At 58.4% G+C, this 24,449-nt stretch overlaps 7 protein-coding genes across 7 annotated transcripts; 5 read left to right on the forward strand and 2 right to left on the reverse strand.

Moving 5' to 3' along the window:
* Positions 1 to 437: 437 nt before the first annotated feature.
* On the forward strand, positions 438 to 3,941 carry UV8b_02012 (uncharacterized protein; the record flags this gene model as incomplete). The annotated part of the gene is made up of 4 exons (XM_043139510.1): positions 438 to 895; positions 975 to 1,250; positions 1,506 to 2,770; positions 2,866 to 3,941. 4 exons carry the CDS (start codon positions 438 to 440, stop codon positions 3,939 to 3,941), a joined length of 3,075 nt encoding a protein of 1,024 aa, XP_042995444.1.
* Positions 3,942 to 5,025: 1,084 nt separating this feature from the next.
* Positions 5,026 to 6,425, reverse strand: UV8b_02013 (uncharacterized protein; the record flags this gene model as incomplete). The annotated part of the gene is made up of 4 exons (XM_043139511.1): positions 5,026 to 5,200; positions 5,448 to 6,086; positions 6,161 to 6,204; positions 6,294 to 6,425. 4 exons carry the CDS (start codon positions 6,423 to 6,425, stop codon positions 5,026 to 5,028), a joined length of 990 nt encoding a protein of 329 aa, XP_042995445.1.
* Positions 6,426 to 10,292: 3,867 nt separating this feature from the next.
* UV8b_02014 (uncharacterized protein) lies at positions 10,293 to 12,170 on the forward strand (the record flags this gene model as incomplete). The annotated part of the gene is made up of 3 exons (XM_043139512.1): positions 10,293 to 10,313; positions 10,819 to 10,941; positions 11,031 to 12,170. The coding sequence occupies 3 exons, from the start codon at positions 10,293 to 10,295 to the stop codon at positions 12,168 to 12,170; spliced, it is 1,284 nt and encodes a 427-aa protein (XP_042995446.1).
* A 1,198-nt stretch (positions 12,171 to 13,368) lies between these two features.
* On the reverse strand, positions 13,369 to 14,496 carry UV8b_02015 (uncharacterized protein; the record flags this gene model as incomplete). The annotated part of the gene is made up of 1 exon (XM_043139513.1): positions 13,369 to 14,496. One exon carries the CDS (start codon positions 14,494 to 14,496, stop codon positions 13,369 to 13,371), a length of 1,128 nt encoding a protein of 375 aa, XP_042995447.1.
* An 828-nt stretch (positions 14,497 to 15,324) lies between these two features.
* UV8b_02016 (uncharacterized protein) lies at positions 15,325 to 16,625 on the forward strand (the record flags this gene model as incomplete). The annotated part of the gene is made up of 2 exons (XM_043139514.1): positions 15,325 to 15,415; positions 15,499 to 16,625. The coding sequence occupies 2 exons, from the start codon at positions 15,325 to 15,327 to the stop codon at positions 16,623 to 16,625; spliced, it is 1,218 nt and encodes a 405-aa protein (XP_042995448.1).
* A 3,606-nt stretch (positions 16,626 to 20,231) lies between these two features.
* Positions 20,232 to 21,761, forward strand: UV8b_02017 (uncharacterized protein; the record flags this gene model as incomplete). Its single annotated transcript, XM_043139515.1, has 1 exon — positions 20,232 to 21,761. One exon carries the CDS (start codon positions 20,232 to 20,234, stop codon positions 21,759 to 21,761), a length of 1,530 nt encoding a protein of 509 aa, XP_042995449.1.
* A 982-nt stretch (positions 21,762 to 22,743) lies between these two features.
* UV8b_02018 (uncharacterized protein) lies at positions 22,744 to 24,365 on the forward strand (the record flags this gene model as incomplete). Its single annotated transcript, XM_043139516.1, has 3 exons — positions 22,744 to 23,028; positions 23,233 to 23,449; positions 23,638 to 24,365. 3 exons carry the CDS (start codon positions 22,744 to 22,746, stop codon positions 24,363 to 24,365), a joined length of 1,230 nt encoding a protein of 409 aa, XP_042995450.1.
* Positions 24,366 to 24,449: the final 84 nt, after the last annotated feature.

Below are 24,449 nucleotides of genomic sequence, written 5' to 3' on the forward strand. Positions count from 1 at the left end.
AAAGCACAGAATGCAGCAACAATCATTCCATTCGTAGTTAGCTATGACTCGTTCTTGCGTTTCGGAAATGCCAGAGCGTGTATTGGCCACACCGGGAAACAGCCGGCGCTGACTAATGCTGCTACTGCTACCCCAATCTGGTTGGTGGGTGACTCATTGGCCACTCAGATCTATGTACGTCAAAAAGTTCAACCTCGAAACTTCTCCTAGTGGCTAACATGTCAAATCGGAATAACGCAACTCGCGCCCGCTCTCTTTCTTCGCGGCATTTCTTTGTTCTTCACCTCAGTAAACTAGAATCTGATCAGCCTGTTCTATTATACGTCCCACCGCTCACCGGGGCTGCGATTTCACGAATCAAAACTTCACGTGCTTGCTACCGCATTTGATATCAGCCAAGACTCTGGGCGAGTTCAACGTTCCTTCTCTCGCAAATCATGCCCGAGGCCCAGGGTTCTGAATCCCAGGCCTCGTCTCAGCCTCGCAATCAGCACCGTGGCCGCTACAGAGGCCGCACTGGCAGGAATAGACCTCAAGCAGAAGGTTCCAGCTCCCCTGATGGGTCTGCTCCCGGTCCTTCGCGGACCGAAGCTTCGCCTTTCCCAGCGAGCTCATCGACCGCGGAGGCAAAGGTCCAGAAATCGCCACGTTCAGATCACCAGGGTTCCCGTGCCCCTCGCAGAGGAGGGGGCGGAGGTCGAAGGACTTGTGGACAACGACAAACCCGCCCAGGTGGACATGACAGCCGTGCGCCGAAACCACCTGCTCGTAGAGCCTTCGGTGGACATTTGACCAGCGGAGCCACCGATTCTGACGACGGTCCCTCTGCAGTCATCGCCGGGCTGAGCGCTGATGCTCCAGAGTTTATCCCTGGTCAGCCCGTAGTGGCCAGAAGGTATCGAGTTCCCCCCCCCTCCATTCCGGTTGTTGGGTCCTACAGCCTACGAGCATGGATTATTCTAATCTTTGGGTAGTAGTAAACCGCTTAAACCCAAGGCTCTCGTGCATCCCAAAATAAAACCTCCCAAATCTACCGCAGGAGACCTGGGAACCAGGATTCACCAAGACATTGGCAATCTCAACTACGAATGTGCAATCTGCACAGACGACGTGTCACGGTCCTCTCACGTCTGGTCTTGTGCACTGTGCTGGACTGTTGTGCACATAAAGTGTGCCGAAAGATGGTACGAGAAGCAGAAGAAGCAGCCGGACCTACAACCTCCCGAGTCTCAGCGAGAAGTCACATGGAGGTGCCCTGGATGCAACTCTCAGTTGTCGGACGAACCTGGATCCTACCATTGCTGGTGCGGAAAGGAGCTCAACCCGTGCCCAGCTCCATCCTCCCTACCACCCCATTCTTGTGGCCAAACATGCTCGAGGCCGCGACCGACATGTCCCCACCCATGTCCGCTGCAGTGTCATGCTGGACCTTGTCCCCCTTGCGGTTTGGCAGGGCCAGCTCAATCCTGCTACTGCGGCAAGAACGAATCTCGCAAGCTTTGCAGAGAGACCGACTACGAGAATGGGTGGAGCTGTGATGAGATTTGCGGCGACTTGCTCCCATGCGGAGAGCATTCCTGTCCAAAAGCTTGCCACTCGGGATTCTGCGGGGATTGCGGCATGACTGTGCAAGCCAAGTGCTATTGCGGCCGAACGGTGAAGCAAATACCGTGTTCCGAACAGGAGGAGCCTCGGCCATCTTTCGACAAGGTCGTCAAGAGCTGGTTCGAGGGTGTGTTTACATGCAATCAGGTCTGCCAGCGCAGCTTTGACTGCGGCGTCCACAAATGCTCCAAGACTTGCCACCCCCAGGAAGAGCAGCCTGCGCACTGCCCGTTCTCGCCGGATTCCGTGACGCATTGTCCATGCGGCAAGACACCCCTGGAGAGCCTTGTTGACCAGCCACGAACTTCGTGCGAGGACTTCGTGCCTCATTGCCGAGAACCTTGCCATAAGAAGCTGCCGTGCGGTCATCTCTGCCCATCCAAATGCCACACTGGAGACTGCGGATCTTGTTACGAGACGATCGATGTTCCTTGCGTTTGCGGGCGAACAAGCAGCAGGTCGCTCTGCCACCAAGGCCGCATCGAGCGACCAATGTGCACGAGAATCTGCCAAGCGAACCTTGGCTGCGGCCGGCACAAGTGCGGCGAACACTGCTGTCCGGGGGAGAAGAAGGCGGCCGAGAGGCAGGCAGCGAGGAAGAAGCACAAGCGTCCAGAAGATGCCGCATCGGTCGAAGCAGAGCACATCTGCATCCGGACGTGCGGGAGACTGCTGAAGTGCGGAACCCATCACTGCCAGCAGATGTGCCATCGCGGTCCTTGCGCCAGTTGCCCCGAAGCCATCTTCACCGAGATTAGCTGCGACTGCGGCCGGACCGTGCTCCAGCCCCCCCAGCCGTGCGGCACTCGACCTCCCGACTGCCGATTCCACTGTCTGCGGCTGCCCGGCTGCGGCCATCCTGCCGTCGAGCACAGCTGCCACCCGGACGGAGTGTCATGCCCCAAGTGCCCATTCCTGGTCGAGAAGTGGTGCGCCTGCGGCAAAGAAAAGCTCCACAGCCAGCCGTGCCATCTTCAGGAGCCCCGTTGCGGAAAGGTGTGCGGCAAGAGACTGAGCTGCGGTCTTCACAACTGCGCAAAGCTATGCCACAAGCCTGGAGATTGCGAAGACGCAGGTCCGTCGCCCAAGCATTGCGAGCAGCCCTGCGGGAAGGCCAAGCTGTTCTGCGAGCATCCGTGCCGCAACACCTGCCACGGACAGAGCCGTAAGTTGAACTCTCCCTCCTCCCCTTTCCGTGTTTTCCCCTTTGCTTTCGCAGCACGTGGAAGCTAACGACGGGGTTTCGCCCAATCCACGCAGCCTGCAACGAATCGTCCGCCTGCACTGCCAAGGCGGTTCTCAGATGCCCATGCGGCCTCCGCCAGCAGGAGTTGAAGTGCCTCGCTAGCAGCTCCAACCCTGCCCCCAGCCGGCCGGACATCAAGTGCGATGACGAGTGCCTCCGGCTCGAGCGGAACCGCCGCCTGGCGGCGGCGCTCAACATCAACCCGGCGTCTCACCAGAGCGACCACGTGCCGTACTCGGACACCACGCTCGGGCTGTTCAGGGAGAACCCTCAGTGGGCCGAGGCCCAGGAGCGCGAGTTCCGCGTCTTTGCCTCGAGCCCCAACGAGGTTCGGCTCCGGTACAAACCCATGGCGCCCGCGCTGCGCCAGTTCCTGCACGCCCTCGCCGACGACTACGGCCTGGAGAGCAGGAGCGAGGACGTCGAGCCGCACCGCTACGTGGTGGTGTTCAAGGGCGCGCGATTCGTCTCCGCACCGACCAAGACCCTCGCCCAGAGCGCCGGCACCAGAGAAAAGCAGGCCGCTGCCGCATCGCGAGCTCCGTCGCCGCCGCCGCCGCCGCCGCCCGCGGCACCGCAAGCCGCCGACCCCTTCAACAGCTTCCTGCTGACGTCTCCGCGCTTCGGCCTCACCATCGACGACGTGCGGGCGGCCCTGCACTCGGATCTGGCAGCGCAGCCCTCGGTCCGTTTCGACATTAGCTTCCTCCCCTCGGAGCATGTGCTCCTCCGAGCCGTCCCGTCGTACTCGGCGTTCCTGGCCCCCACGGCGCTGCACCAAGCCCTGGCGAGCATCAAGCCCCGGCTACGCGAATCCGTCCAGGCGGCCCGTCTAGCCGCAGCCGTCGTCCTCTGCCACGCCGACCCCAGCGGCACCGTCACCCGCAGAGACGACGCCAACACGGCCCGCGCGGCGGGGTGGAGCGCCGTCGCCAGCCGGGCCGCCTCCAAGGCCACCACCTCGGCCGCGGGGCCCGCCCAGGAACCCGCCAGCGGCGCAGGCCGAAGACTCGTAGGGCTGAGGAGGAAGAAGAAGATTGACAGGCAGGAGCCGTGGGCGTCGCAGCTAGATGGCGAGGTTGAATGCTAGGACAGCACGGCTCGGCATGGGTACAGCACGGTCAGGTCCAGCCCAAGGCTGGCGTGCAGACCCGCGCACACGGGAGCGCAGAACAAGACCCGAGAAGCAAGCAAACGGGGCACTCGGTTGCTGCCGAGGCCAACCGGCCATGGATAGTAGAGCTCAAGGTCGCGTAGATCTGTGTGGTGGCTAGGTGAATCAGCGCGCTGGCCCTCGTCTTGTCCTTTGCCCCATACGTGAAAAAAAAGCCATTCAATTCAACAACTCTGTCTAGTCTCACGCCACCTGGCCCTGCACAAACGACGCATGACAAACCCCAGGCCAGACGGGCAAGTCCTTGCCGTCTTGCCGACTCCCCAATCAACGCACAACCCACGGCCCTCAAGATGTTCAACCGTACGAATGGATCCTGACAAAGATGATGAAATCGTTTGCCGGGCCCGCTCCCGCGCCCCATGCAGTGGCACCCTCCTACCCACGTCGGAAGTTCTTTTGACACGCGTTGCGTTGCGTCACGCGACCCAGAACACGGCAGGCATATCAGCGATGCGTCACATGAGCTTGCCGCGCATTGATTCTTGCTGGAAAAACAGACCCCTTGGGTTTCACACCACCGACGAATCGAGAGGCATCGCCCCCTTGTCGCCGCGAGCATGTGCTTTTGCGAAATAGAGTGAGAAGAGGAGAGGAGAGGAGAGGGGGAAAAGGAAAAATAAAGGGACGCAGATAAGTGCCAGTAGATTGGAGTCCTTGGGCGGTGGTGCGCGGCACCTGACGTGCGTTGCGTCCATCTGGACCAGCTTCATGAACCCAGAACCCAAGACAGAAACAAAAAAGGCAAGAAACAAGCATGCAAAGCATGCTGATTACATCGTTGGGACCAAGTGTCACGTACCCCGCCGTCTGAACCAGAAATCATGGCACGCTCAACTTGGCCGACCTTCTGTCTGCTCCTTGTTCGCTCAAACACCGTTCAAAACTCGTCATCAGAAACAGCGTGGTAGTTGCCCCCTGCATCTACGAGGAGGGCTGGTAAGCCATCTGTCCAGGATGCCAAGATGTCGCTGAAGTCGCCCGCGAGTTCCATCCAGGTCTATGTTCGCGACTTTTCCCCGGCTGGCTCACTTGTAACTTCGGCTACAAAATCGGCAATGGCCTCGAAATAACCCTCTTCGAGGACACTGGAGTTGTGGTCCCCACCCGGCAACGGCTTCCATCGCTTGCCTGGGGCATTGCAAAGTTCGTATAACTGGCGCATGTGACTAGGCCTGTTTCACAAATCAAAAAAAAATATTTTGTTAGCTTGACAGAACGGCAAGAGTACTGCTTCAGGTGTTCGCTGGGAGATGAGGGATAGAAATGGATCCAATCAGTCAAATTTATGATGAGTAGTAAAATCAGAACGCAGACGGTTCATATTTTGTGGGTGATGCAATATGGTCATCATGTGATCCAATGAGATGAAGAGCTTGTCGTGGCGACAGTTAAAAAACAAAAAAGCAGCAGATTACTTACGGGACAATTTCGTCCTGCAGACCGCTCAGGAACAGAACGGGGACTTTGTGGATGCTGGGCAGCGTTGAGTCGCTCGGCCATACTTGATGGCAAAGCATTGTCAAATACTTGGCCGGCGGTATGACGGACGGTATGAGCTTCCGCATGGACAGGAAGGTGTTTTCGAGAACTAGGCCAACAATGTCGCCGGCCTCTTGATTCTTGGCCACCAGCCGTATACTGACCGCGCCACCGAGACTTTGACCGTAGATAACCAGGCGGTGGCCGCTGGTTTCAGCCCTTTGACGCAGGTATTTCAGCCCAGTTTGTGCGTCGATATTCAACCCCGTTTCGTCGGGCTCACCAGTCGACGTGCCATATCCTCGGTACTCAAGCATGAAGACGTTGCAGCCCACGTAGTTGATGAGCATTCTTGCTATCGGAATGCGGTGACCAATGTTGCCCGCATTTCCGTGAAACATCATCACGGTCACGTTGGAATTCTTGGTGTTGCGGGGTCCTCGGATGTAATAGGCAGAGAGCTTCTCTCCATCTTCGGTAGGTATAACAAGCTCTTCGAAGTCTTGAATTCCAAACTGTGAAGGTCTCGGTACATCTGTCCGTGAATTGGGCGGCATGTGAGATGGATATATCAGAGCTCTACGAAGATGACAATGTCAGTGGTCAAGGTTGTTTTATAAAAGGAAATAAGTAAAAGGGCAGGAACAATATACTTTTGCTTAAAGTATAACAAAGAGGTCACAGCGGCGGCGATGCCCTGGGGTTCAGCAAGTCAGCGTCGTCTCCATGTGTGTTTGGCAGGGAGGAATCTCGCGTATTGGTGTGGTGATTGATGGTGGCACATACCGTGGACGCCAGCGCAGGTAAACGCATGTATGAGGCTACGGAGCTGAGGGCAGAGACAGTCTGCTCCATGTAGCCGGTGAGCGTGGACGCGGGAGGGGAGTTGGGACTTGACATGTCCGACCGATGAGGCATTGGGGGCCTGACGATTTAAAATTAAAATCGAAATTAGCCGTCGCTCGTCGACGATCTAGCTCGATTGCGAGTTCGTGCAGGCCCCGGCCCGACAGAGCTTTGTTAGGTAGCGAGTGCTTCCTAGTCTGCAGCAAGAGTCAGAGAAGCGGTATGGGCAAAGGAGCACAGGTTGGCTCGACAAAATGTCCAGCTCTTCACAGGACATCCACGCGCGAGATGGCATTTGTGAGCACCGCGTGGGCAGTTGGTGCCGCAGAGCTGTGAATTCCTACAGTGCCTGCTGCCCAACTCTGTGCACATCAGAAAAGCACATGGCAGAGGCTCATGAGAGGGGGGGGGGGGAGCATATCTGGCAGGTAGGGGGCCACGACGCGTCGAGCTAGAACGGCAGCATGCTTACTCCGTACAAGTTATTGTGTTGGGGGACTTGGGGCTGCTCAGCCGCGGCTTGGGGCGTAAGAAGAGGTCAAGTTGCACCGGCAGAGGGCAGAGAGGGTGGAACAAGGAAGAGAATAATGCAACCAGAACTGACGAGACAAAACGAGAAGTCCGTCCATTGGAAGTTTGAACTTTGGTGGTGGAGCAGTGAGAGTACTGGCCCACTCCCGGCTTGTGTGCGGGGTAACTGTTCAAGCTACCTACATGTAGTAGCCTTGGTGCTGGGCTGGTAGCCTGGTAGGTTAGTGCCTAACGTATGTACCGGCAAACCACCTTGGGTACCTAGAGTACATGTACCTTTGGGGGGAACGTTGGTAGGCAAGCACGACCTGAAACATGTTGCAGAGCTTGGTCGAGCAGCCCGATTCCCTCCCTGTTCGCGGAGGCAAACGAGAGGGTACAGCATCAGTGATGGGGGCTTACAGTCATTGATGAAGATGGCTCAAGAGTCCCGGCAGACGATGAGACTTTTGTGGCCAGGCTGGAGGGACCGACATTTCGCTCACTCATCGTTGGGCAATTTGAAGGTCGAGCCCAAGGAAAGAGAGAAAGCACAAAATAAAACGAGTCCTGACGCAGTACCAGGTCACTCGATAAAACAAATGGAAAAAGAAAAAGAAAAAAGGAAAAAAAAAGGCAAGGAGCCTCAGCAAAGCCGCAAGTCCCGCAAATTCAGCAGTGACCCTTTTCTGGGTATCAGCGTTCCTGCAACTGTAAACATTGTCCACTGCAGGATAGTGAGTGCAATGACAGCTGGCCATCTTCACCAGAGTAACATGTACATATGCAGTGAACAGGGAACGTTGGCTTTTTCTGTCGGGTTGTCATCGGTGCTGCGCTGTTCTGTTCACGTCCACACCTTTTTGTATTGCTGGGTCGCGCCCATATACAGTATACAGGCCAAAGCGCGATCTGTAAACGCAATCACCTCATCTGCGTTGCCTCCCGCTTGATGAACGGGCCAAGGTACATTCCCCACAACGATGGTTCGTAGCATCCGCGAGGGAAACAATGCCGTCGAGGTGTTACATGAAGGGTTGATCTGTTTGCAAGTTGTAACCGTATTTTCGAGCTCAGTTGGTTAGTGCTAGAGGTCTGTCCGATGTCCTGTGAAGAATTAGCAGCATTGACGGGAAGAAAGGGATTATTGCAGAGCTACCGAGCCTGCAACACCATTTTCATCGATTCTCGTAAAGGCAGTGCTCACAGACACCAGGTCTCGTCGGCTGTTGGATGTTTTCTTACAAACCGCAAGGTGGCAGGCAGTGGGCGGGATCCCTATGCGACAGTTGTGAATTTCGAACCAGCTGATTGATAGTGGCCTTGAGTCTTGGAGTCTTGGGCTCAACCCTTGACCCCGGACTGCTTCGGAAAGGTTTCAACTTTTAACTCGGCCCAGGGCAGGGTGATGCAGTCATGATCAATGTTTGCTTGGTTCAATCCAAGACGCTACAGTGTATGCAGTGTCTGGTAGTAGCCGGTAGGCGCCTGGCAGCTGTGGCGGCTGGCAGCTGGTACCAGACGAATAGCATGTCAATGCTTGCGTGCGGGTCAAACGGCCAGCAGAACCCCGGCCGAGCGGGCACCCTAGCGGAACGGGCGCTTTTAGGGGTTTGAGGGGCCAGCTGGTGCCAAATAACCAAATAACCAAATAACCCCCAGGCTCCCTATTCTGCAGGACTAGTATAATGTCTGGTATGTATTTATGTAGGAGAGGGCACGGAGTATGGAGTACGGGAGTACAAGTACAGGAGGGGAAAAAGAAAAGGAAAGAAAAAGGGCAGGCAGGCACCTGGCGTGTGTCGACAATGTATCCCTCCCTCCTGGCTGGTCGGTACATACCAGCTGGACCTGCCAGCACCACCGCGCTGGGGATGCGCACGTCGCAAACACCAGCCAGACGCAAACACAGAACAGTCTGGTGGCAGCGAGCAAGTCGTGTACATTACATGTAGGTAGCGAGCAGACCGTCCTCGTCCTCAATCAAAACATGTCATGTCAATCTCAAGTCCAAGACGGACAAAAAAGCCCGGCAAGGCTGACCTGACCCGTGGGCTAATTGGAAAACCCCCCTCCAATGTTTGCGCATGGCGTCATTAGATTCGTGCCTGAGTCGTGAGAGCGTGAGACTGCTTCCTAAACAATGAGCGCCTAGCAACGAATTGATTTGTTTTTTTTTCCCCTTCTTTTTTTCTTGTTTTCTTGTTTTCTTGTTGCCTCTTTCTCCCGCACCCCCCGTGGGCATCTCATGTCTTGGGGGCCCATAAATCTCGTTTGAGAATTTTTTTTTTTTTTTTTTTTTTTTTTTTGGTTCTTTTCCCCTCGACACTGACTGACAGGCTGGCTGGCTGACTGACCTTACCTGACCTGCGCTCATCATCGCGGCCTTTCTTTCACATCGCTACCTATCCAGGTTCAGCTCGTTGTTCGACGCATTCCTCGACACAATCCTCGTCTCGCGCGCCGCGATTCCCCTGCCCGGGCAGCAAGGGGCGTCGTCAACCGCCACCAAAGCCCAAACTTCAACGCCCCTCTCAAGTCTGAGACGCATTCCGCAAGAGAGCCACTCGGCTCCAAACCCGCGATTTTCTTTTCTTTTCTTTTTTCTTTTTTCCTTTTTCTCTTTCTCCTTTTTTTTTTTTTTTTTTTTTGTTTTTCTCGGAAAAAGAAAACAGCACCCGCAATCAGGCAGTCAAAGGGCCGCAAGCTGACTCTAGCCCTGGCCTTGCTCTGCTCCGCGCTCGGATTGGAATTCACTGCCCTTTCAAAAATTTGACCCCCTCCAACACGCGATCGGACCGGACTCGTGCCCGCTGCCCGCTGCCCGCTGCCCGCTGCTCGCTGCTCAACGCGCAACGCGCAGCGCCGACGCCAACAGGCACCAGACAGACAGGTTGACGCTGGCGCAACGACCAGACCTCACCCCACTGCCACCACCAGCGGCCACCAGCTGCCACCAGCTGCCACTGCCGCTCTCTTGCGCCCACCTCCAGGCACGAGTACCTGGATACTACTGCACAACATCCCCCCCCCCCCTTCCACCCCCCTTCCCCCTCTCCTTACCCCAACGCCCCCCGCGTGTGGTCCGGCCGGCCGGCCATCATCTGCGCCAAACAGCCATTGACAGACAGCGGCGGAGTCTCATCCTATCATCTTATCATCATATTCTGCGCCCTCGCGTCACCCGTCGCCAGTGCCAGAAGCCTCCGACTTGCTCCCTTAGTATTGCACCAGTTGAAGCTGGTTGACCTTTGGGCTCAAGCTTCCTTGGCCAGATACCGCGCCCACATCCCACATACTCATACTCTCCGAGACTGCCCGACCGAGCGCACCAGACGAGACGCACCACACATTGCTCAATCAACAATCAACAATCAACAATCAACAATAAACAACCACGACGAACCCCCTGCTACTCCCGCGAAAAAAATGGTTTCCTTTTCGTGCGAGGTCAGTCCCTGTGTCCCTTGCTGCCAATCCCCTTCCCCTTCCCATTCCCATTCCCATTCCTGTCCAAACCCCCTCCCCCCCTCCCCCTTCCACCCCCCCTGCCGTTTGATCACTAGGCCACCCCCCCAAGTCGTGCCCTCATGTTCCCCAAGGCGCATCCCACCAGGAGCATATCCATCGCACCTTGACATCACTCCCTCAGACACCCTCGACGCCCTCGACACCCTTAGCCGTGCAAGCTCACCAATAGATTGCGCTCGTGCTCTTGCTCGACATCGTCGCCCTTCCTCTCCATACGGTCCCTTTCCAGGTTTTTAACCATTGCCTGGCCCACTTAAAACTGCCTTCTCTGTCCATACTCTTTCCTCCTCCTGCTTCTTTCTTCCAATACAAAGCTCACACATCCAAACCCCCCCCCCCCCCCCCCCAAACATCTGCGCAAATCGCTCCGTGATTGCAACTTCAGAGACTGGAACTGACTCGACTTCGCTTTCGAACCCGGCAGGCGTGCGGTGATGTTTTGACAAAGAAAAAGTTGGATCCTCACCGCAGTCGCTGCCACGGAGCTACTTTCACCTGCATCGATTGCATGGTTCACTTTCCCGGAGTGCAATATCGCTCCCACACTGTACGTACGCACCTCCCGGGACTGCGCTCCCCGATGAAGCGCCTTGCGGCATTCACATGGAACCGACGACGTCTAACTTGAAGGTATAGTCTTGCATAAGCGAAGATAAAAAGTATCAAGGTGCCTTATACAAGGAGAAAACGAGAAAACCAAAAAACACAAAGGCTGCTGATTCGCAGCTCAATAACCTTGCCGACACCATGTCGCTGCAGCCTTATGTTGAGGATGCTAGAGAAGATCGGGCGTACGAACCTTGGAACGGCTCGCCAGGACCGGCTGAAGACGCACCATCTCATGCTGGAGCCCTTCCCGAGGCTCCCTCACCTCCTGCTGCCGTCACCGAGGCGCATGTCAATGTCTTTGACTTCCTGGTTGCTACTGGACAAACTCCCAATGCATCCAACATGAGTCTAGCTCTTGAACAGGAAAACCTCGATGTGGCTGGCAGCACCTCTTTGGTACGATACCAAGAACGAGTTTCCGAAGATTATCCCACGCAAGATGATTTAAAAACTCTCCATGCCGCTGGCCCTGTGCCTTCGAACGAAGCTTTCATCACCCCAGGCTCCAAGACCGAACGACACCGAAACCGGGGTAGCGACCCCAAGAAAGAGAGGAAGCGTAAGCGTCTCCATGTCGACGTGCCCGGGGACGAGATCATGACGGACGCCCCCCCAGTTCTACACTCGGGGCTTACAGACGGCCTAAAAGGACTAATGCGACCCGTCTACCCTCCCTCACCTGACTACTCTGGAGGTGACGCAGGCGACAACTCACCAGCTAGTCCTTTGAAGAAGACGAAGCATTCAAAACGCCCCCGAGGCGAGCAGGTCAGCCACAGCCTGTTCGACATGATCACCCGCGGTGTCATTAAATCTCCAAAGAAGTCAAAGAAGACGTCAAAGATGTCAAAGAAGCACTCTCACCGCCACCGAGAGAACAAGGATCCGAAACTGATTGAATTCCGACCACAGTCCAAGGATAGTAAGGCTGACAGCAATGGTCATTTGGTTGTCTTCAAGCCGCGTGCCGATGCCTTTTTGTCCTTTGTAAATAAAGGACCCGAGAGCGAACGAGGATGTAGCATGAATAAGGCTTTGAAACGCTTCCATCGGGAACGTCAAGCTTCAGGCTCCAGTTTGCCCAGGTCAACGGAAGAAAAGGAACTCTGGCGAACCCTGCGCATGAGACGAAACGAGCGTGGCGAAATAATCCTCTTCACGGTCTGATCTTTCTCTGGACTTTTTTCTTTTTTCTTCTCCCTCCTATTTTTCCAACGGCGACATTGTGGCAACTCGGGATACTTGCGTCGAATATGCCAAATTTTGGGATTTCATCATGACCTTTGTGGATCGGTCAGGCCAGACAACCTGACAGGCTTTTTGGCTCCCAATCTTGTCTTGCAACTGAAAAAAGGTGTGCGACTTTGGCAATTGGAATGTAAAGACCTCAACAAGGCGAACATCAAGAGTGTAGAGGCGGTGGGTGGGGTTACAGCTGCGTTCGGGTGTCAAAGTAAAAGCCTCTTTTCCCACTGTCTGAACTATATGGAGGGGGGCATGCGGATGGAATAGGGCGGTAATGATTCTGGAGCTGATGATACCATGGGAGGAGAAGCGGGTTTACTGTTGGGGAGTATTGCTATGGAACGCCCCTTTTAGCGCTTTTTGTTGCTGTTCTGCAAACAGGCCCACCGAGGTGATGCGTTTGATCCCCTAGCTTTTCCTACTCCACATGATTGTCGAGGCGATCATCTTCTTCCTACGTTGATGTTTCGTTTGTGCCTACCCCTCGCCCACCCGCCTGGTTGACAGCAATATGCGGGAAGGTTTCCTTTGGGTAGGCGACGTGTTTTTTTTTTTTTTTTTTTAACTTTCTTTCCTTCTCTCCTTTCTTTCTTCCTTCTTCGCAAGCCATCATGTGTGGAGACACGGTGCGAGAAAATTGCTGCATGTACGATATCTTTTGTCGGCGGGTCAGAGCCGTTAATGAGTTACGGCGCCGAGATGAACGAGGTAGCTTGTTGTTTTTTTTATCGTTGCTGTTCCTGGAAGCTTCTTCACACCGCTGCGAGTTGTCGTGTTATGTGTGCTGAAGCTGGTGCTTCTTCCAGCTCATCGAAGATGCTTCACCGGCGATGCTATCCATGCGCTCGGCAAGTGCAATGTACAACGATGGGCAACTCCGTCTCGAGCTTCTGCGGATTTTTCTTGAACATTGTTCCGTTGCCTGACCCCGCTCGTGTTGAAATGGCAGTACGCGAAACACCACGGCGCGCCTCCTGCGCCGCGGACAGATCGCCTGCTACGACGCTAAGCCGGAGCCTGTTCTTGTCCATCTGTACGTGCGGGCGGCATCACCGCGTTCTGGCATGGATTTGACGGCAGACTGGGGCTTCTGCGGCCGGCTGTTGGTAGGGAGGGAGGTCTAGATGGTCCTCAGCGGCAGTATATGCTGCACCATGGCCTCCCTCCTGCACAAGGGACACTCGGGCTTCTCCCTGACCCAGTCCCCTATGCACTCCCAGCAGAAGACATGTCCGCACTGCGTGGCCGAGGGATCCTTGAGCTCCTCGAGACAGAGGGTGCATTTCCGCTGCTGGTGCCCTTTGATGTAGCGCATGACCTCGTCGTGGGCCAAGTCGAAACGAGGCTCGGGGCTGACGGGCGTGCGGGTTGTCGACGCAAAATCAAGCCGGCTCTGCTGGGCACCCGGGGGGCCGCCGCCGAGGTTGGCGAGGAGCAGGTCGCTGTTGGCGGCGTACGAGTTGGCGTGGCTGAGAGACACCTCGACCGTGCCGGACTGCAAGGCGCTGGCGCCGGGGTTGCGCTCGCGAGGCGCCCCCGCGGACAAGGCCGATCGCGCATGGAGGTAGCCCTGGACCGCGAGCTGGACGACAAGCAAGACGCCGAGAACCTCGTAGCCGCCCCGATCGGGCGACTCCGGGACGGCGCGCGTGAAGACGTACCGCAGCGAGAGCAACCGCTTCGTCAGCTCGTAGTACGTGCCGCCAAAGTAGAACAGCGCCAGGGTGACGGCCTGCGCGGGGGCGGCCGACGTCAGGGACGGCAGGCGGTCCGAGACGTATTCCCACGCGCGGGCTTCCCGGCGGGACCGGCCGCCCTTGCGGCGCAGCGACTCCAGGCGGGCGTCGACGAGGCCGCGCAGGCGGGCGCGCAGCGGCGGCAGCGCCCGGCCGGCCAGGTAGGGCAGGAGGATGGCGCCGCCGATGTAGGCCGCCCGCCGGCGGACGTGGGGCAGCCGGCCGAGGGGCGAGGACTCGACCTGCACGAGGTCGCAGTACTCCTCGCCGAGGGTGCGGTTGCCGGGGAGCGTGGTGAGCGCGAAGTAGAGCAGGGCGGCGAGGGAGCGCAGCTCGGGGGCGAGGGCGTGCGTGGACCGCGCGCCGAGGAGCCGGCGGCACAGGTCGGACAGGGTGTTGGCGAGGTGGCCGGTGAAGTAGGCGTCCTTCTGGTGCGCGCGCACGATGTCGGGGGCGGCGGCTAGGGGATACGGCGACGACGGCGACGGCGACGGCGACGGCGCTGGAGACATGCTCGCGACGGGAAAGCGCGGAGAGAAGATAGATACGATGGGACGTTGCTGCTGCGGGAGTTGGCAGCTTGGGTCTGGTGGAAAGCTTCGAGCTTTTGTTTAAGGGGGGGGGGGGGGGGGGGGGGTTGGAGGTCGCGACCGAGGCTCGTGCAGCTTGCCGCGGCCGAAAAAAAGCGGTAGGCGGTCAACGGGCAGGGTGTTTCCGGCCCGGCATGTACTGTACATGGATAAGCCGAGACGGCCCAAGGACAAGATTGGTGGCGGAGTTTGGAGTGCTCTGTGCTGCGTACCGCCAGGATGGTCTGAATGACGCTGGGGAAACCACATGCAGCAGCCTGTCTTTTGCTGTTTGACCTGAAGAGTCTGGTCTGGCTTTCCACCGACAAGTAGTGGCCAGCACTTACTTGGCTGCTCGATATACGTGCTGTTTAGGAAGTTGCTAAAAGAGGCAGAGGAGAGGCAGAGGAGAGGCAGAGGTGCCCAGGTACAGGTACCTGCCTAGTGCCAAGCCGCGCACCAGCCGCACGCCAGCCGCACGCCAGCTGCATGCCATCCCCCCCCCTTAAGAACCGGCAGACAGAAGAAAAGCCCCTGATTACGCGTTGCAAGGGCGCATCCTGCATCTTCATCCTTGACAGCAACCATCCGAGCACACGAGCAAACGAGCAAACGAGCAAACGAGCACACGAGCACGGCTGCTGCCTGCGGTCCTGCTTTCACGCCAGCTTACTTACTGTACGACGCACCCGTCTCCCAATTGGCAGCTCCTCGTCTGCAACCTCCTCCTTCTGCCTCTCCCGCCCATCCAAATGTCGACGCGCCGCAGCCATGGACGGGGACCCGGCTGTTGAGTCGCAGCTCGACGCCTTCAGCTTGATTTTCCCCCTGCCTTACCGCGTGGGATTCATCGTCACATTAGGTACGCTGGACGCGTTGCATTGGCCTCTTGACCGTCGTCGGCATGCATCTGCGAAACGGGCTCGCTGACTGACCGGCTTGCAGCCGTCTGGGGTTGGGGGTCCAACCTGCACTACCTCCATCTCCACAAAGTAGACGTGCCGGCACTGATACGCTACCCCGGCCGGCCATCGCCGCATCACATTCCACATCACTTGTCGACGTACCGACTCGCTACCGTCCTTTCGGCTCTGTTCGCCGCGTCCCTGCTTATCTTCTGGCTGTGTACGTGGGGAGTGGCCTCGCGCGTCATCGACCATGACTGGATTCCCATGACCTACCTCGTGGCCCTCGTCGCCGCCTTCTTCGTCCCTCTCAGCAACCTGCCCAGTGGCGGCCGTCGTCGCTTTCTCGCGACCCTCAAGCGGGTCAGCGTTGGCGGCATCGCAGAGGCTCAAGACGGCAAGTTCGGGGACATACTGCTGGCCGACGTGCTGACGTCGTATGCCAAGGTGTGCGGCGACGTCTTTGTCACTGTCTGCATGTTCCTGGTGTCTGGCGGGTCATCCACCCAGAGGCCGGACAGGAACTGCGGCGGCACCGTCATGGTGCCCGTCCTGATGGCTGTGCCCAGCATCATCAGATTCAGGCAATGCATCATCGAGTACCTCCGAGTTCGACGAGCGCCGTACAAGGAATCAGTGGGCTGGGGAGGGCAGCATCTCGCCAACGCCCTCAAATACTCGACCGCCTTTCCCGTCCTCATCACCAGCACGCTGCAGAGAAGCACGGACGACGCCGCGGCCAAGGCGTCTCTCAACAGGGCCTGGCTGGCAGCCGTGCTGCTCAACTCGCTGTACTCGTTTTACTGGGATGTCGCCAAGGACTGGGACATGACGCTGTTCGCGTCACGAGCGGATCGTACGAGTCCCCATCACCCGTGGGGCTTGCGAGACAGGCTCATATTCCGCCCCGTGGCCCTGTACTACGTCGTCATTGGCCTGGACCTGGTGCTGCGGTGCACCTGGTCCATGAAGCTGAGCCCGCATCTCGACAAGTTTAGCGATTTCGAGACGGGCATCTTCCTCATCGAGTTTCTCGAGGTATTCCGACGATGGGTGTGGATATTCCTTAGGGTTGAGACGGAGTGGATCAGGAATTCCTCCACCGGCTTAGGCGTCGACGACATTCTGCTGGGCGAATACCAGGGGAAGCCAGGGGATGATGAGTAGTCAAGTAGTGAGGTAGTGGGCAGGGCCAAGAGCATCCAGGCCGGAAACCACGGGTGACCGCGTGCCGGGACAAATGGCCGCAGCGTGGCGAGGAAGGGGGTGGTTGGAAGCCACGCGTGGGCAGTCCGTTGTTTTTCGGAATTGATGCGTTGGACTGGTGCTTCATCGACTGCGCGGCAGAATGGGGACAAGCAAGGCCAGCAAGGCCAGCAAGGCCAGCAAGATCAGCAAGGTCAGCCAGGTCAGCAAGTCCCGCATTTTACTGTCGCAATTACTGTACCGTAAACACATGTCCAAGCCCCGGTGGACGTTGGGCGGACAGGATACAGCCGCCAGAGCCCGAGGCGAGGCCTAGAACGACTGCGGCGCTTGCTTAGCCAGAGAGTCCAGAAGGCTCCAGTCGGAATTAGTCGGGGTCCCGATGCAGCTTGCACAACTGGCAGGGCAGAAACAAACGCCCGGCGCGCAAAACGTGGCGTTTCTCGGCATTTAGCATAGCATCTAGTTCCCGAAACCTTGCTTGAACTCGTCACGGCCAGAACAAACTTGGCGGGCTACCCGTTCAATGTCGCGAGGCTCGCCAATCTACAATGCCCTTGGCCCTCTTGGAGTTGCCGTGTTTTGCAGAAGAGCCTCCGAGAAATTTGACCGTCACAGTCGGAGGACGAGCCAGGGCGTACGGACGGACGGACGGATGGGGGGGGGGGGGGGGGGGGGGGGGGCCTTGCTTTTTGGTCCCTTTGAATATGACGAGCATGCAGCAACGGGTGATTATCAGCGCATTCCTCGGAAGCCAAGCCAAGCCAAGCCAAGCGGCGCCTCCTCGCCTCTTTGTTTCGATGGCAGAGCCTGGCCCGGGTGGACGTTTGGTCGGGCTCGTTGGTCGTGGGGCGCGAGCTTGCGGCGCTTATGGCGCAGGACCGTCTGCGTCAAGAAGCGAGGGTCGGTTGATGACACGAATGCCTTGCCTCGCCTCGCCTTGCCATGACCCGGCCCGCTGTGCGACCGGGGACGACGGGCAGGGCAGCAGGCTTCACTTTCTTCAACCCGCCATCGATGACGAAGGATACTCTTTTACGGTTTGCAATAAAGTTCATTGCCTGGTGCGTCTTTGCCTCATCACTGCTGGCTGGCAGCTGTCTTGAAAATCACGGCACGTTCCGTCATTCCTGGCTATCTAGGTGTTTCCCCCCCGTCCTGTTGACTCTTTTCATTCAGACTTGGTGTTGTTGTTGTTGTTCCTGTTCCATCCTTGCCCCCCCACCTTCCCCCCGACTTGAGTTTGTTTTTTTCGCTCCGGCTTCGCAAAGACGTACTGTACTGTACTGTATACCTACGATGAACGATAACGATGGCCCCCAACAGGGAGGGCGGGGGAGCGGGGCTGGGCGGATTTGCCGCTGAGGGACATCATGCATGGGCTTAAAAATAATGTTGCTACGTACGGCACTTGCTGCTCCGCCCCACCGAGGGGTCGGCGACGACGGGGGTCGCCGTCTACGCATCGGTCTGGGTGCGTGGGATGGCAGGCTGATTCACCTTCTAGAACAAGGTCGTTGCGTTGCGGTGCTGCCACATGTGTATGTGCATGTGCATGTGCATGTGCATGTGTACGTGTGGGTGAGCAGGGCGCGCTAGGCCGTCAGCGTTTTTTTTTGGGGCCGGAGCAAAAGGTCTCTCAGCAGTCGGCGGCGCAGGTCATGTCGTCCCAGCCTGGTGGTGTGATGGATGGTTGATCAGCCGGAGCTCGGCAGAAGTTGGCGTCAAGAGTCGAGAGACATTGATGCTTGGCACACGGCATAAAGGGGACAATAGACAGTTGACAGACAGATTGACAATAGGATGGGATGGATGATGGGCGGACTCTGAATCGGCAACTGCGGGTTGGAGCCTGCCTGCCATGCCGGCAGGTGGATGCAGCTGACTGGAGCCATGTACTCTGGGTCATGCACTCTGGGCCATGTACTCTGGGGCTGGAAGTCGGGGAGAGAAGCCATTGATGCCAGTTGCACGGAGCAAGTACGGAGTAACGTGTTGACTTTAGGAGCCAAGGGCCAGGCCAGACTGGACGCTTCTGGGGAAGGAGCACCGGAAGAGTTGAGGGCTGGGGCTGACCAGGGTGTGGCCTGAGTGGCCGGGTAGCCGGGAAGGTGCCAGGTCCCCGGTAACAGGAACTAGCACGTTGGGTACCTAGGTTAGGTACCGAGGCAGCTGCAGTTGCGGTCCTGAGGCATGCAAACAGGCCCGCCAGCAAGGCCTGGGGTCAAGTTGAGCTTGCGTGCGTGCGGCCGCGTGCGGGCGCGTTATTGACGGCATCAGCAATCACCAAACGAACGTTCAACCTTGGGCGGCACGGCACACACTACACCCCGCCATTCTCATTCTGCCTTTTTTTTTTTTTTTTTTTTTTTTTTTTTTTTTTTTTTTTTTTTTGTTCTTCTTCTTTCCTCGCGCAGAACTGCAGATGCGTCCACACCGCAGTGTGCCGTTGAACGGTGTGGTGCGGGCGGGCTGGCTGGTTGGCCAAAGCCCATCGTACACCCCCGTCTGGGTACGTCCACCCCTACCCGATGCGATCGATTGCCCAAATGTTTTGTTGGCGGGGGGTGGGGGGAGTGAGGGAGGGGGGTTGGCGCAAACTCTCTTTGCTCGCTTCGGCCTGGATGGATGCAGACCCATGGGTCTGCCCGGAACCCAAAAAAAAAAAAAAAAAAAAAAAAAAAAAAAAAAAGAGATTCTAGCCTCTTTCTGCCGCCGCACGAAGCTACCAAGGACGGAGTAGTCATCGAAGCCGAATCGGCGAGCCCAGAGACAAGGACACACACACCACCTCGGTGCTGCCATGGCGGCAACCAACCTGCGGATTACTACGTATGTGCCATGTGGGAGGGAGAGGGATTTTGGAAGCAAGGAAGGAGGGGGGGGGGGGGGTTGTTCCGCCGCCCAAGGCCTCCGGCGCAACCATATCTACCTCGTGATGCGCCGCCGCCCGGCTGGGGTTGCAAGCAAGCATCCTTTGCCTTGCTCCTCGTTTGCGCGTTATTGACCGAGCCTCCCCCGACTTTGCCGTCGACCAAACGCGTGCATCTACTTGCTACCCTGGCAAGTGTCAAAGGGCCCCCCCCCCCATACATACAGTGTCGGGACCGCAAACGTCAACTCCCGGATCTGGTGTGCTGGTCAGCAGGAACAATAACGGCGCCAGAGACCAGGCCACTCGTCAGCAACGTCAGCACCGTCAGCACCGTCAGCAGCGAGCAGCACTTGTTGATCCCAAGTTCCAGTTCCGGGCTCGAGGCTCAGAAAGAAGAAGAGTGGAGGCCATTGGCACGCACCGAGACCCGAACCCTTTGCCGCTGCTATTGTTCTCCCAACACCTTGCGAATGAATCGCTTGCAGCGAGCGACCATTCCCCATTCTACACCTCCTATTGTCCGCGTTGGATAGAGAATTTAGTGTTGGCGCAAGAAAAGAAGAAGGAAAAGAGGACAAAGAGGACGTTGAAAAAGAGAAGGAAAAAACAAATAAAATAATACACGATAACACACGCTCCTCCAGACCTTTTTGTCAACGCAGATTTCCCCAAAAGCGAAAATACTCGCAGAAATGGACGACACACCTCCAGCGGCATCGCCGTCGCCTCCGCCTCCGCCGCCTCCGCCTCGTGCAGCCAGCCGCGGCCACAAGTACAGCTCCTCATCGCCGGCTCTCATCCACGCCTACGCAAACCGCCCGCTGCCGCCTCTTCCGCCGTTTTCCTACCCGCGCTCGGGAGACATGCCGCCGCCGCCTTGTCGTACGCAAAGGTCGTCTAGGTCGGTCGACATGATGGACCTGGCACGGTCGCACGCTACCCGCAGCGACCATTCGAGAAGCGACGCGGCGGCTTGTTCATGGCAGGCCAGCGCCGATGATGCTGCGCCAGATGCGGCCAGAGCTTCAACAACAACAACAACAAGTCTCTACCCGTCACCGAGAAATAGTTTTGCCCCATCGGGCCGAGGGATGGCTCGCTCGTCACAAAAGATCTTCCAGCTTACTGGTCTCGATGTGGACGTGGACGTCGTGGACAGCCAATCGATATCGTACCCGGGAGGCGACTCGGATTCATCGTCGACCAGATCTCGCGTGCGCTTTGACGATTCCGGGGCCCCGGACTTCTACCTCGTGCCGGTACTCGAGGCAGACAATGACGAGTCTTCTAGCAGAGGAAGCTCGTGGGGCCCCGTGTCTCCCGAAGCGGCGTCCGTCCCGGCGCCCTTGAACATTCAGAAACCTACCTTGGACGACTGTGACCGGAACTCGGAACACTTGGGCGCATCCTTCACACAGCTGCGCTTGGAGGAGGATGTGGTGCATCCCTGGCAACCGTCTCGCAACAGCCACCTGAGCGGCAGTGGTGGTGATGATGATGATGATGATGACGACGACGACGACGACGATGATGATGATGATGATGATGATGGGTTCTTGGGCGAATACCATCGCTTCGCGGCCAACCTCGCCAGTCAAGATTCCATGCAACTGCTCCCTGACGGCGCGCTCGAGCGCGCGTCGTCATCTCGGAAGGCGAAGCGGTCATCTCTAAGCCTGGCGTTCACGACGGCGTCCCGATTCTCTCGCCGCCGGGACCGCCACGACGGTGACGCGCCCCCGGCTTCGCCAAAGCTCGTGGGCACAGACAAGGGCTTGGCAAAGAAGCAGCAGCAGCAGCAGCAGCAGCAGCGTCATCGTCATCGTCATCATCATCATCATCATCATCATCACCAGCAAGAGCAACTCTCGGCGAAACACTCCGTTTCCGCTCGGTCCATCTGTGCGCCAGACACCCCCAGGCAGCCCGCCGACGTTGCGCCTCCTCGGCCACCGCCCGCACCACCTCTGATGAGCGCATGGGACAGCGACTCGGACGATGACGAAGCCTCTGCCGCGTCTACCCTGAGGGACTGGTTCACGCAAAGGACCAGCGAGGACGGCAAACGCCAAAAACAACGGACGAAACCAGATGACGCCGGCGCAGAGAGAGCCAGGCTGATGAAGAGGGAGAAGGCGATGAAGCGCAGAGAAGAGTTTAAGCGAAACTTTTCCACCATTCAGGAGGAGCTGGGGTTGCAAGTTCATTCACGGTACCTCTAGCCGGGCCGACGGCGTGGTTCCGGCCATTTTATTTTCTTCGTCTTTCTTCTTTTTCCCCCTTTTTTTTTTCCTCATTTTCCTCCTTCTTCGTTCCCCCCCTCCTCCCCCTTCTTCGTCTTCATGGCCTGTGCACAATTGGTCCTTCTCGCCCCAACATGGACACAAGGGAACGGGGCGTTGAAATGATTCCCAAGCCCAAGGACAGTTTTTTTTTTCTTTGTTGCTTTGCGTTGGATTTACTTACAGGGGTATAGAAAGCAAGCATTCTCGGGCGTCTGGGCCTGTCGTTGCGGTCTGTTTTCTTGGGGGGGGGAGGGGGGCAAATTAGAGGGCGGTCGTGTTATTGGGCCAGGTATGGAGTAGATAGATGTCTGCTCAACTTTGATTGCCAGCGGGGCGTTATTTTCCCGTGATTCCTGCTTGCGTGTCGCGTGTGCGTGCCTGTGGATATGTTGGGCGTGCGGAAGAATCAGCCCAACCAACAATCTCTGAACGTTGAAGCGCCTCCCCTTTGCAAGGGCAAGGCGTAGAGCGAAAGCGGAAGGCCCGAGGCCAACGCCATTTTGGTTGGAGGTGCCGTGCAGCTGTGGGGCTTCTCACATGACTGACGAGAATGTTTCGGGATGCCCGTTGCGCAATCGGTCGGTCGGGTCGAGAGGCTGGGCCGGCCGCAACCGGGTTGCCCTGCCCTGCCCTGCCTGCCCTGCCCTGCCTGCCCTGCCCTGCCTGCCCTGCCCTGCCCCGCGCGCTTGGCCCAGGTTTTCGAACGCAGTGACGCACGCACGGGCAAGACATTTCCCCGGCTCCTGCCCAGACGGGGTCGCCGCTGTCGCTGGCTGCTGCGGAAGGGGCAACCTCCGCGCTCCGCTCCTGCCCTCGCTGGGCCGCCCGCCCACCTCCCTCGACTCGACCCTTTCTTGCATTGACCCGACCCGTCCATCGATCGATCGAACCCAAGGCAAAGCGCAGGCAGCGACAGAACATGCCCCCAGCGGCGGCCGCACCTTATCCCCCGGCCCAGCCCCTCGACGCCCTGCACGCCGACGACACTGTCGACAGCCCCGCCGACGCCGACGCCGACGCCGACGCCGACGCCGACGCCGCCCCCGCCCGACGACTCGGCGGCGACCAGCTCTTCGCGTCGACCGACGGCACAGCCGCAGAGGCCCTGGGACGGCTGCTGCTCCAGCCGGACCTGGTGCCCGACGAGTGCGAGTCGCTGTACTACGATGCGTCTACGATGGCGGGCCTGAACGCGTTTTCACAGGTACGTGGGGGCTCTGGCCGCTGCTTTGCTTTGCTTTGCTTTGCTTTGCTTTGCTTTGCTTTGCTTTGCTTTGCTTTGCTTTGCTTTGCTTTATATATATATATATGTATACGTGTATATATCTGCAACTATAGCACATACATGCGTGTTGATTTTTTGGCCCTTTTGGCCTGCCGCCCCTCGCTGACGACGCTGCAAATAAAGGCCGCCCTGGACCGCCTCCGGGCGTACGAGCCGCCGCCGTTGCCGCTGTGGGATGCCCTGCCGGCCAGCAGGCGCGCCGCCGTGCTGGTGCTGCTGTACGCGGACCGCTGGGGCGACTTGCGCGTCGTCATCACCATGCGGGCCGCGTCGCTGAGGAGCTTCTCCGGCCACGCGGCCCTGCCGGGAGGAAAGGCCGACGGCCCGGACGAGACGCCTTGTAGGTGATGCCCCCGCGTGTGATTCTGCGTCGTCCGCAGCTTCGGCCTGTTGTCTCTGTCGACCGGGGGGGGGGGGGGGGGGCTCGACTTGGACGACTGTGATCTAGAGAGGAGGGACGAGGAGAGGAAAATGAGACGAATAGGAAGGGGCGGTGCTGACGGTCTTACTCCCCTTCCCCGCCGCAAGACCAGATTGCCCGCCGCGAGGCGTTCGAGGAGATCGGCCTCCCGATGGACGACGCCCGGCTGCCCCGGCCGTTCCGCCTGGAGCCGCTGTGCTGCCTGCCGCCGTCGCTGGCGCGCACGCACCTCGTCGTCAGGCCGTGCGTGGCGTTCCTGCACGCCGACCGGACCGACGCCGACCGGACCGACGCCGACCGGACCGACGGCGACGGCGACGGCGACGGCGGCGGCGGGTCGCCCGGCCCGCTGGTCGACGAGTCGCTCATGCCCAGGCTGGACGCCCGCGAGGTGGCCGCCGTCTTCACCGCCCCGCTGTACAACTTCCTCAAGGCGGGCGACCTGCCCCCGCGGCCGGGGCAGAAGGACCTGCCCCCGGGGCCGTGGTACGAGGGCGCCTGGACGTCGTGGAGGGACCTGCCCTGGCGCGTGCACAACTTTTACGTGCCCGTCAACAACCAGACGGTGGCCAGGCCGCGCCGCGCCAGCGCCCAGGGGAACATGGGGGAGGCGCTCGAGGCCCAGCGCGAGCGCCAGGGCCGCTTCAAGGTCTGGGGCATGACGGGCCGGCTGCTGGTGGACGCGGCGCGCATCGCCTACGCAGAGGACCCCGAGATGGAGCACAACGAGAGCTACGGCGACGGCGACATTATCCAGCGGGCGCAAGACGAGGGCATGTTTGACGACGCGAGGGAGGCCAGGAGACTGGCGAGCAACGAACCGGCCAAGATGTGACCAAGAGAGTTGGGACTCGACGAGCGACGAGCGGCGAGCGGCGAGCGTTGAACAAGCGCACGTGTTGCATGTATGTAATTTGGT

This window comes from Ustilaginoidea virens, chromosome 2 (assembly GCF_000687475.1).
Source record: "Ustilaginoidea virens chromosome 2, complete sequence".
Classification (NCBI taxonomy): domain Eukaryota; kingdom Fungi; phylum Ascomycota; class Sordariomycetes; order Hypocreales; family Clavicipitaceae; genus Ustilaginoidea; species Ustilaginoidea virens.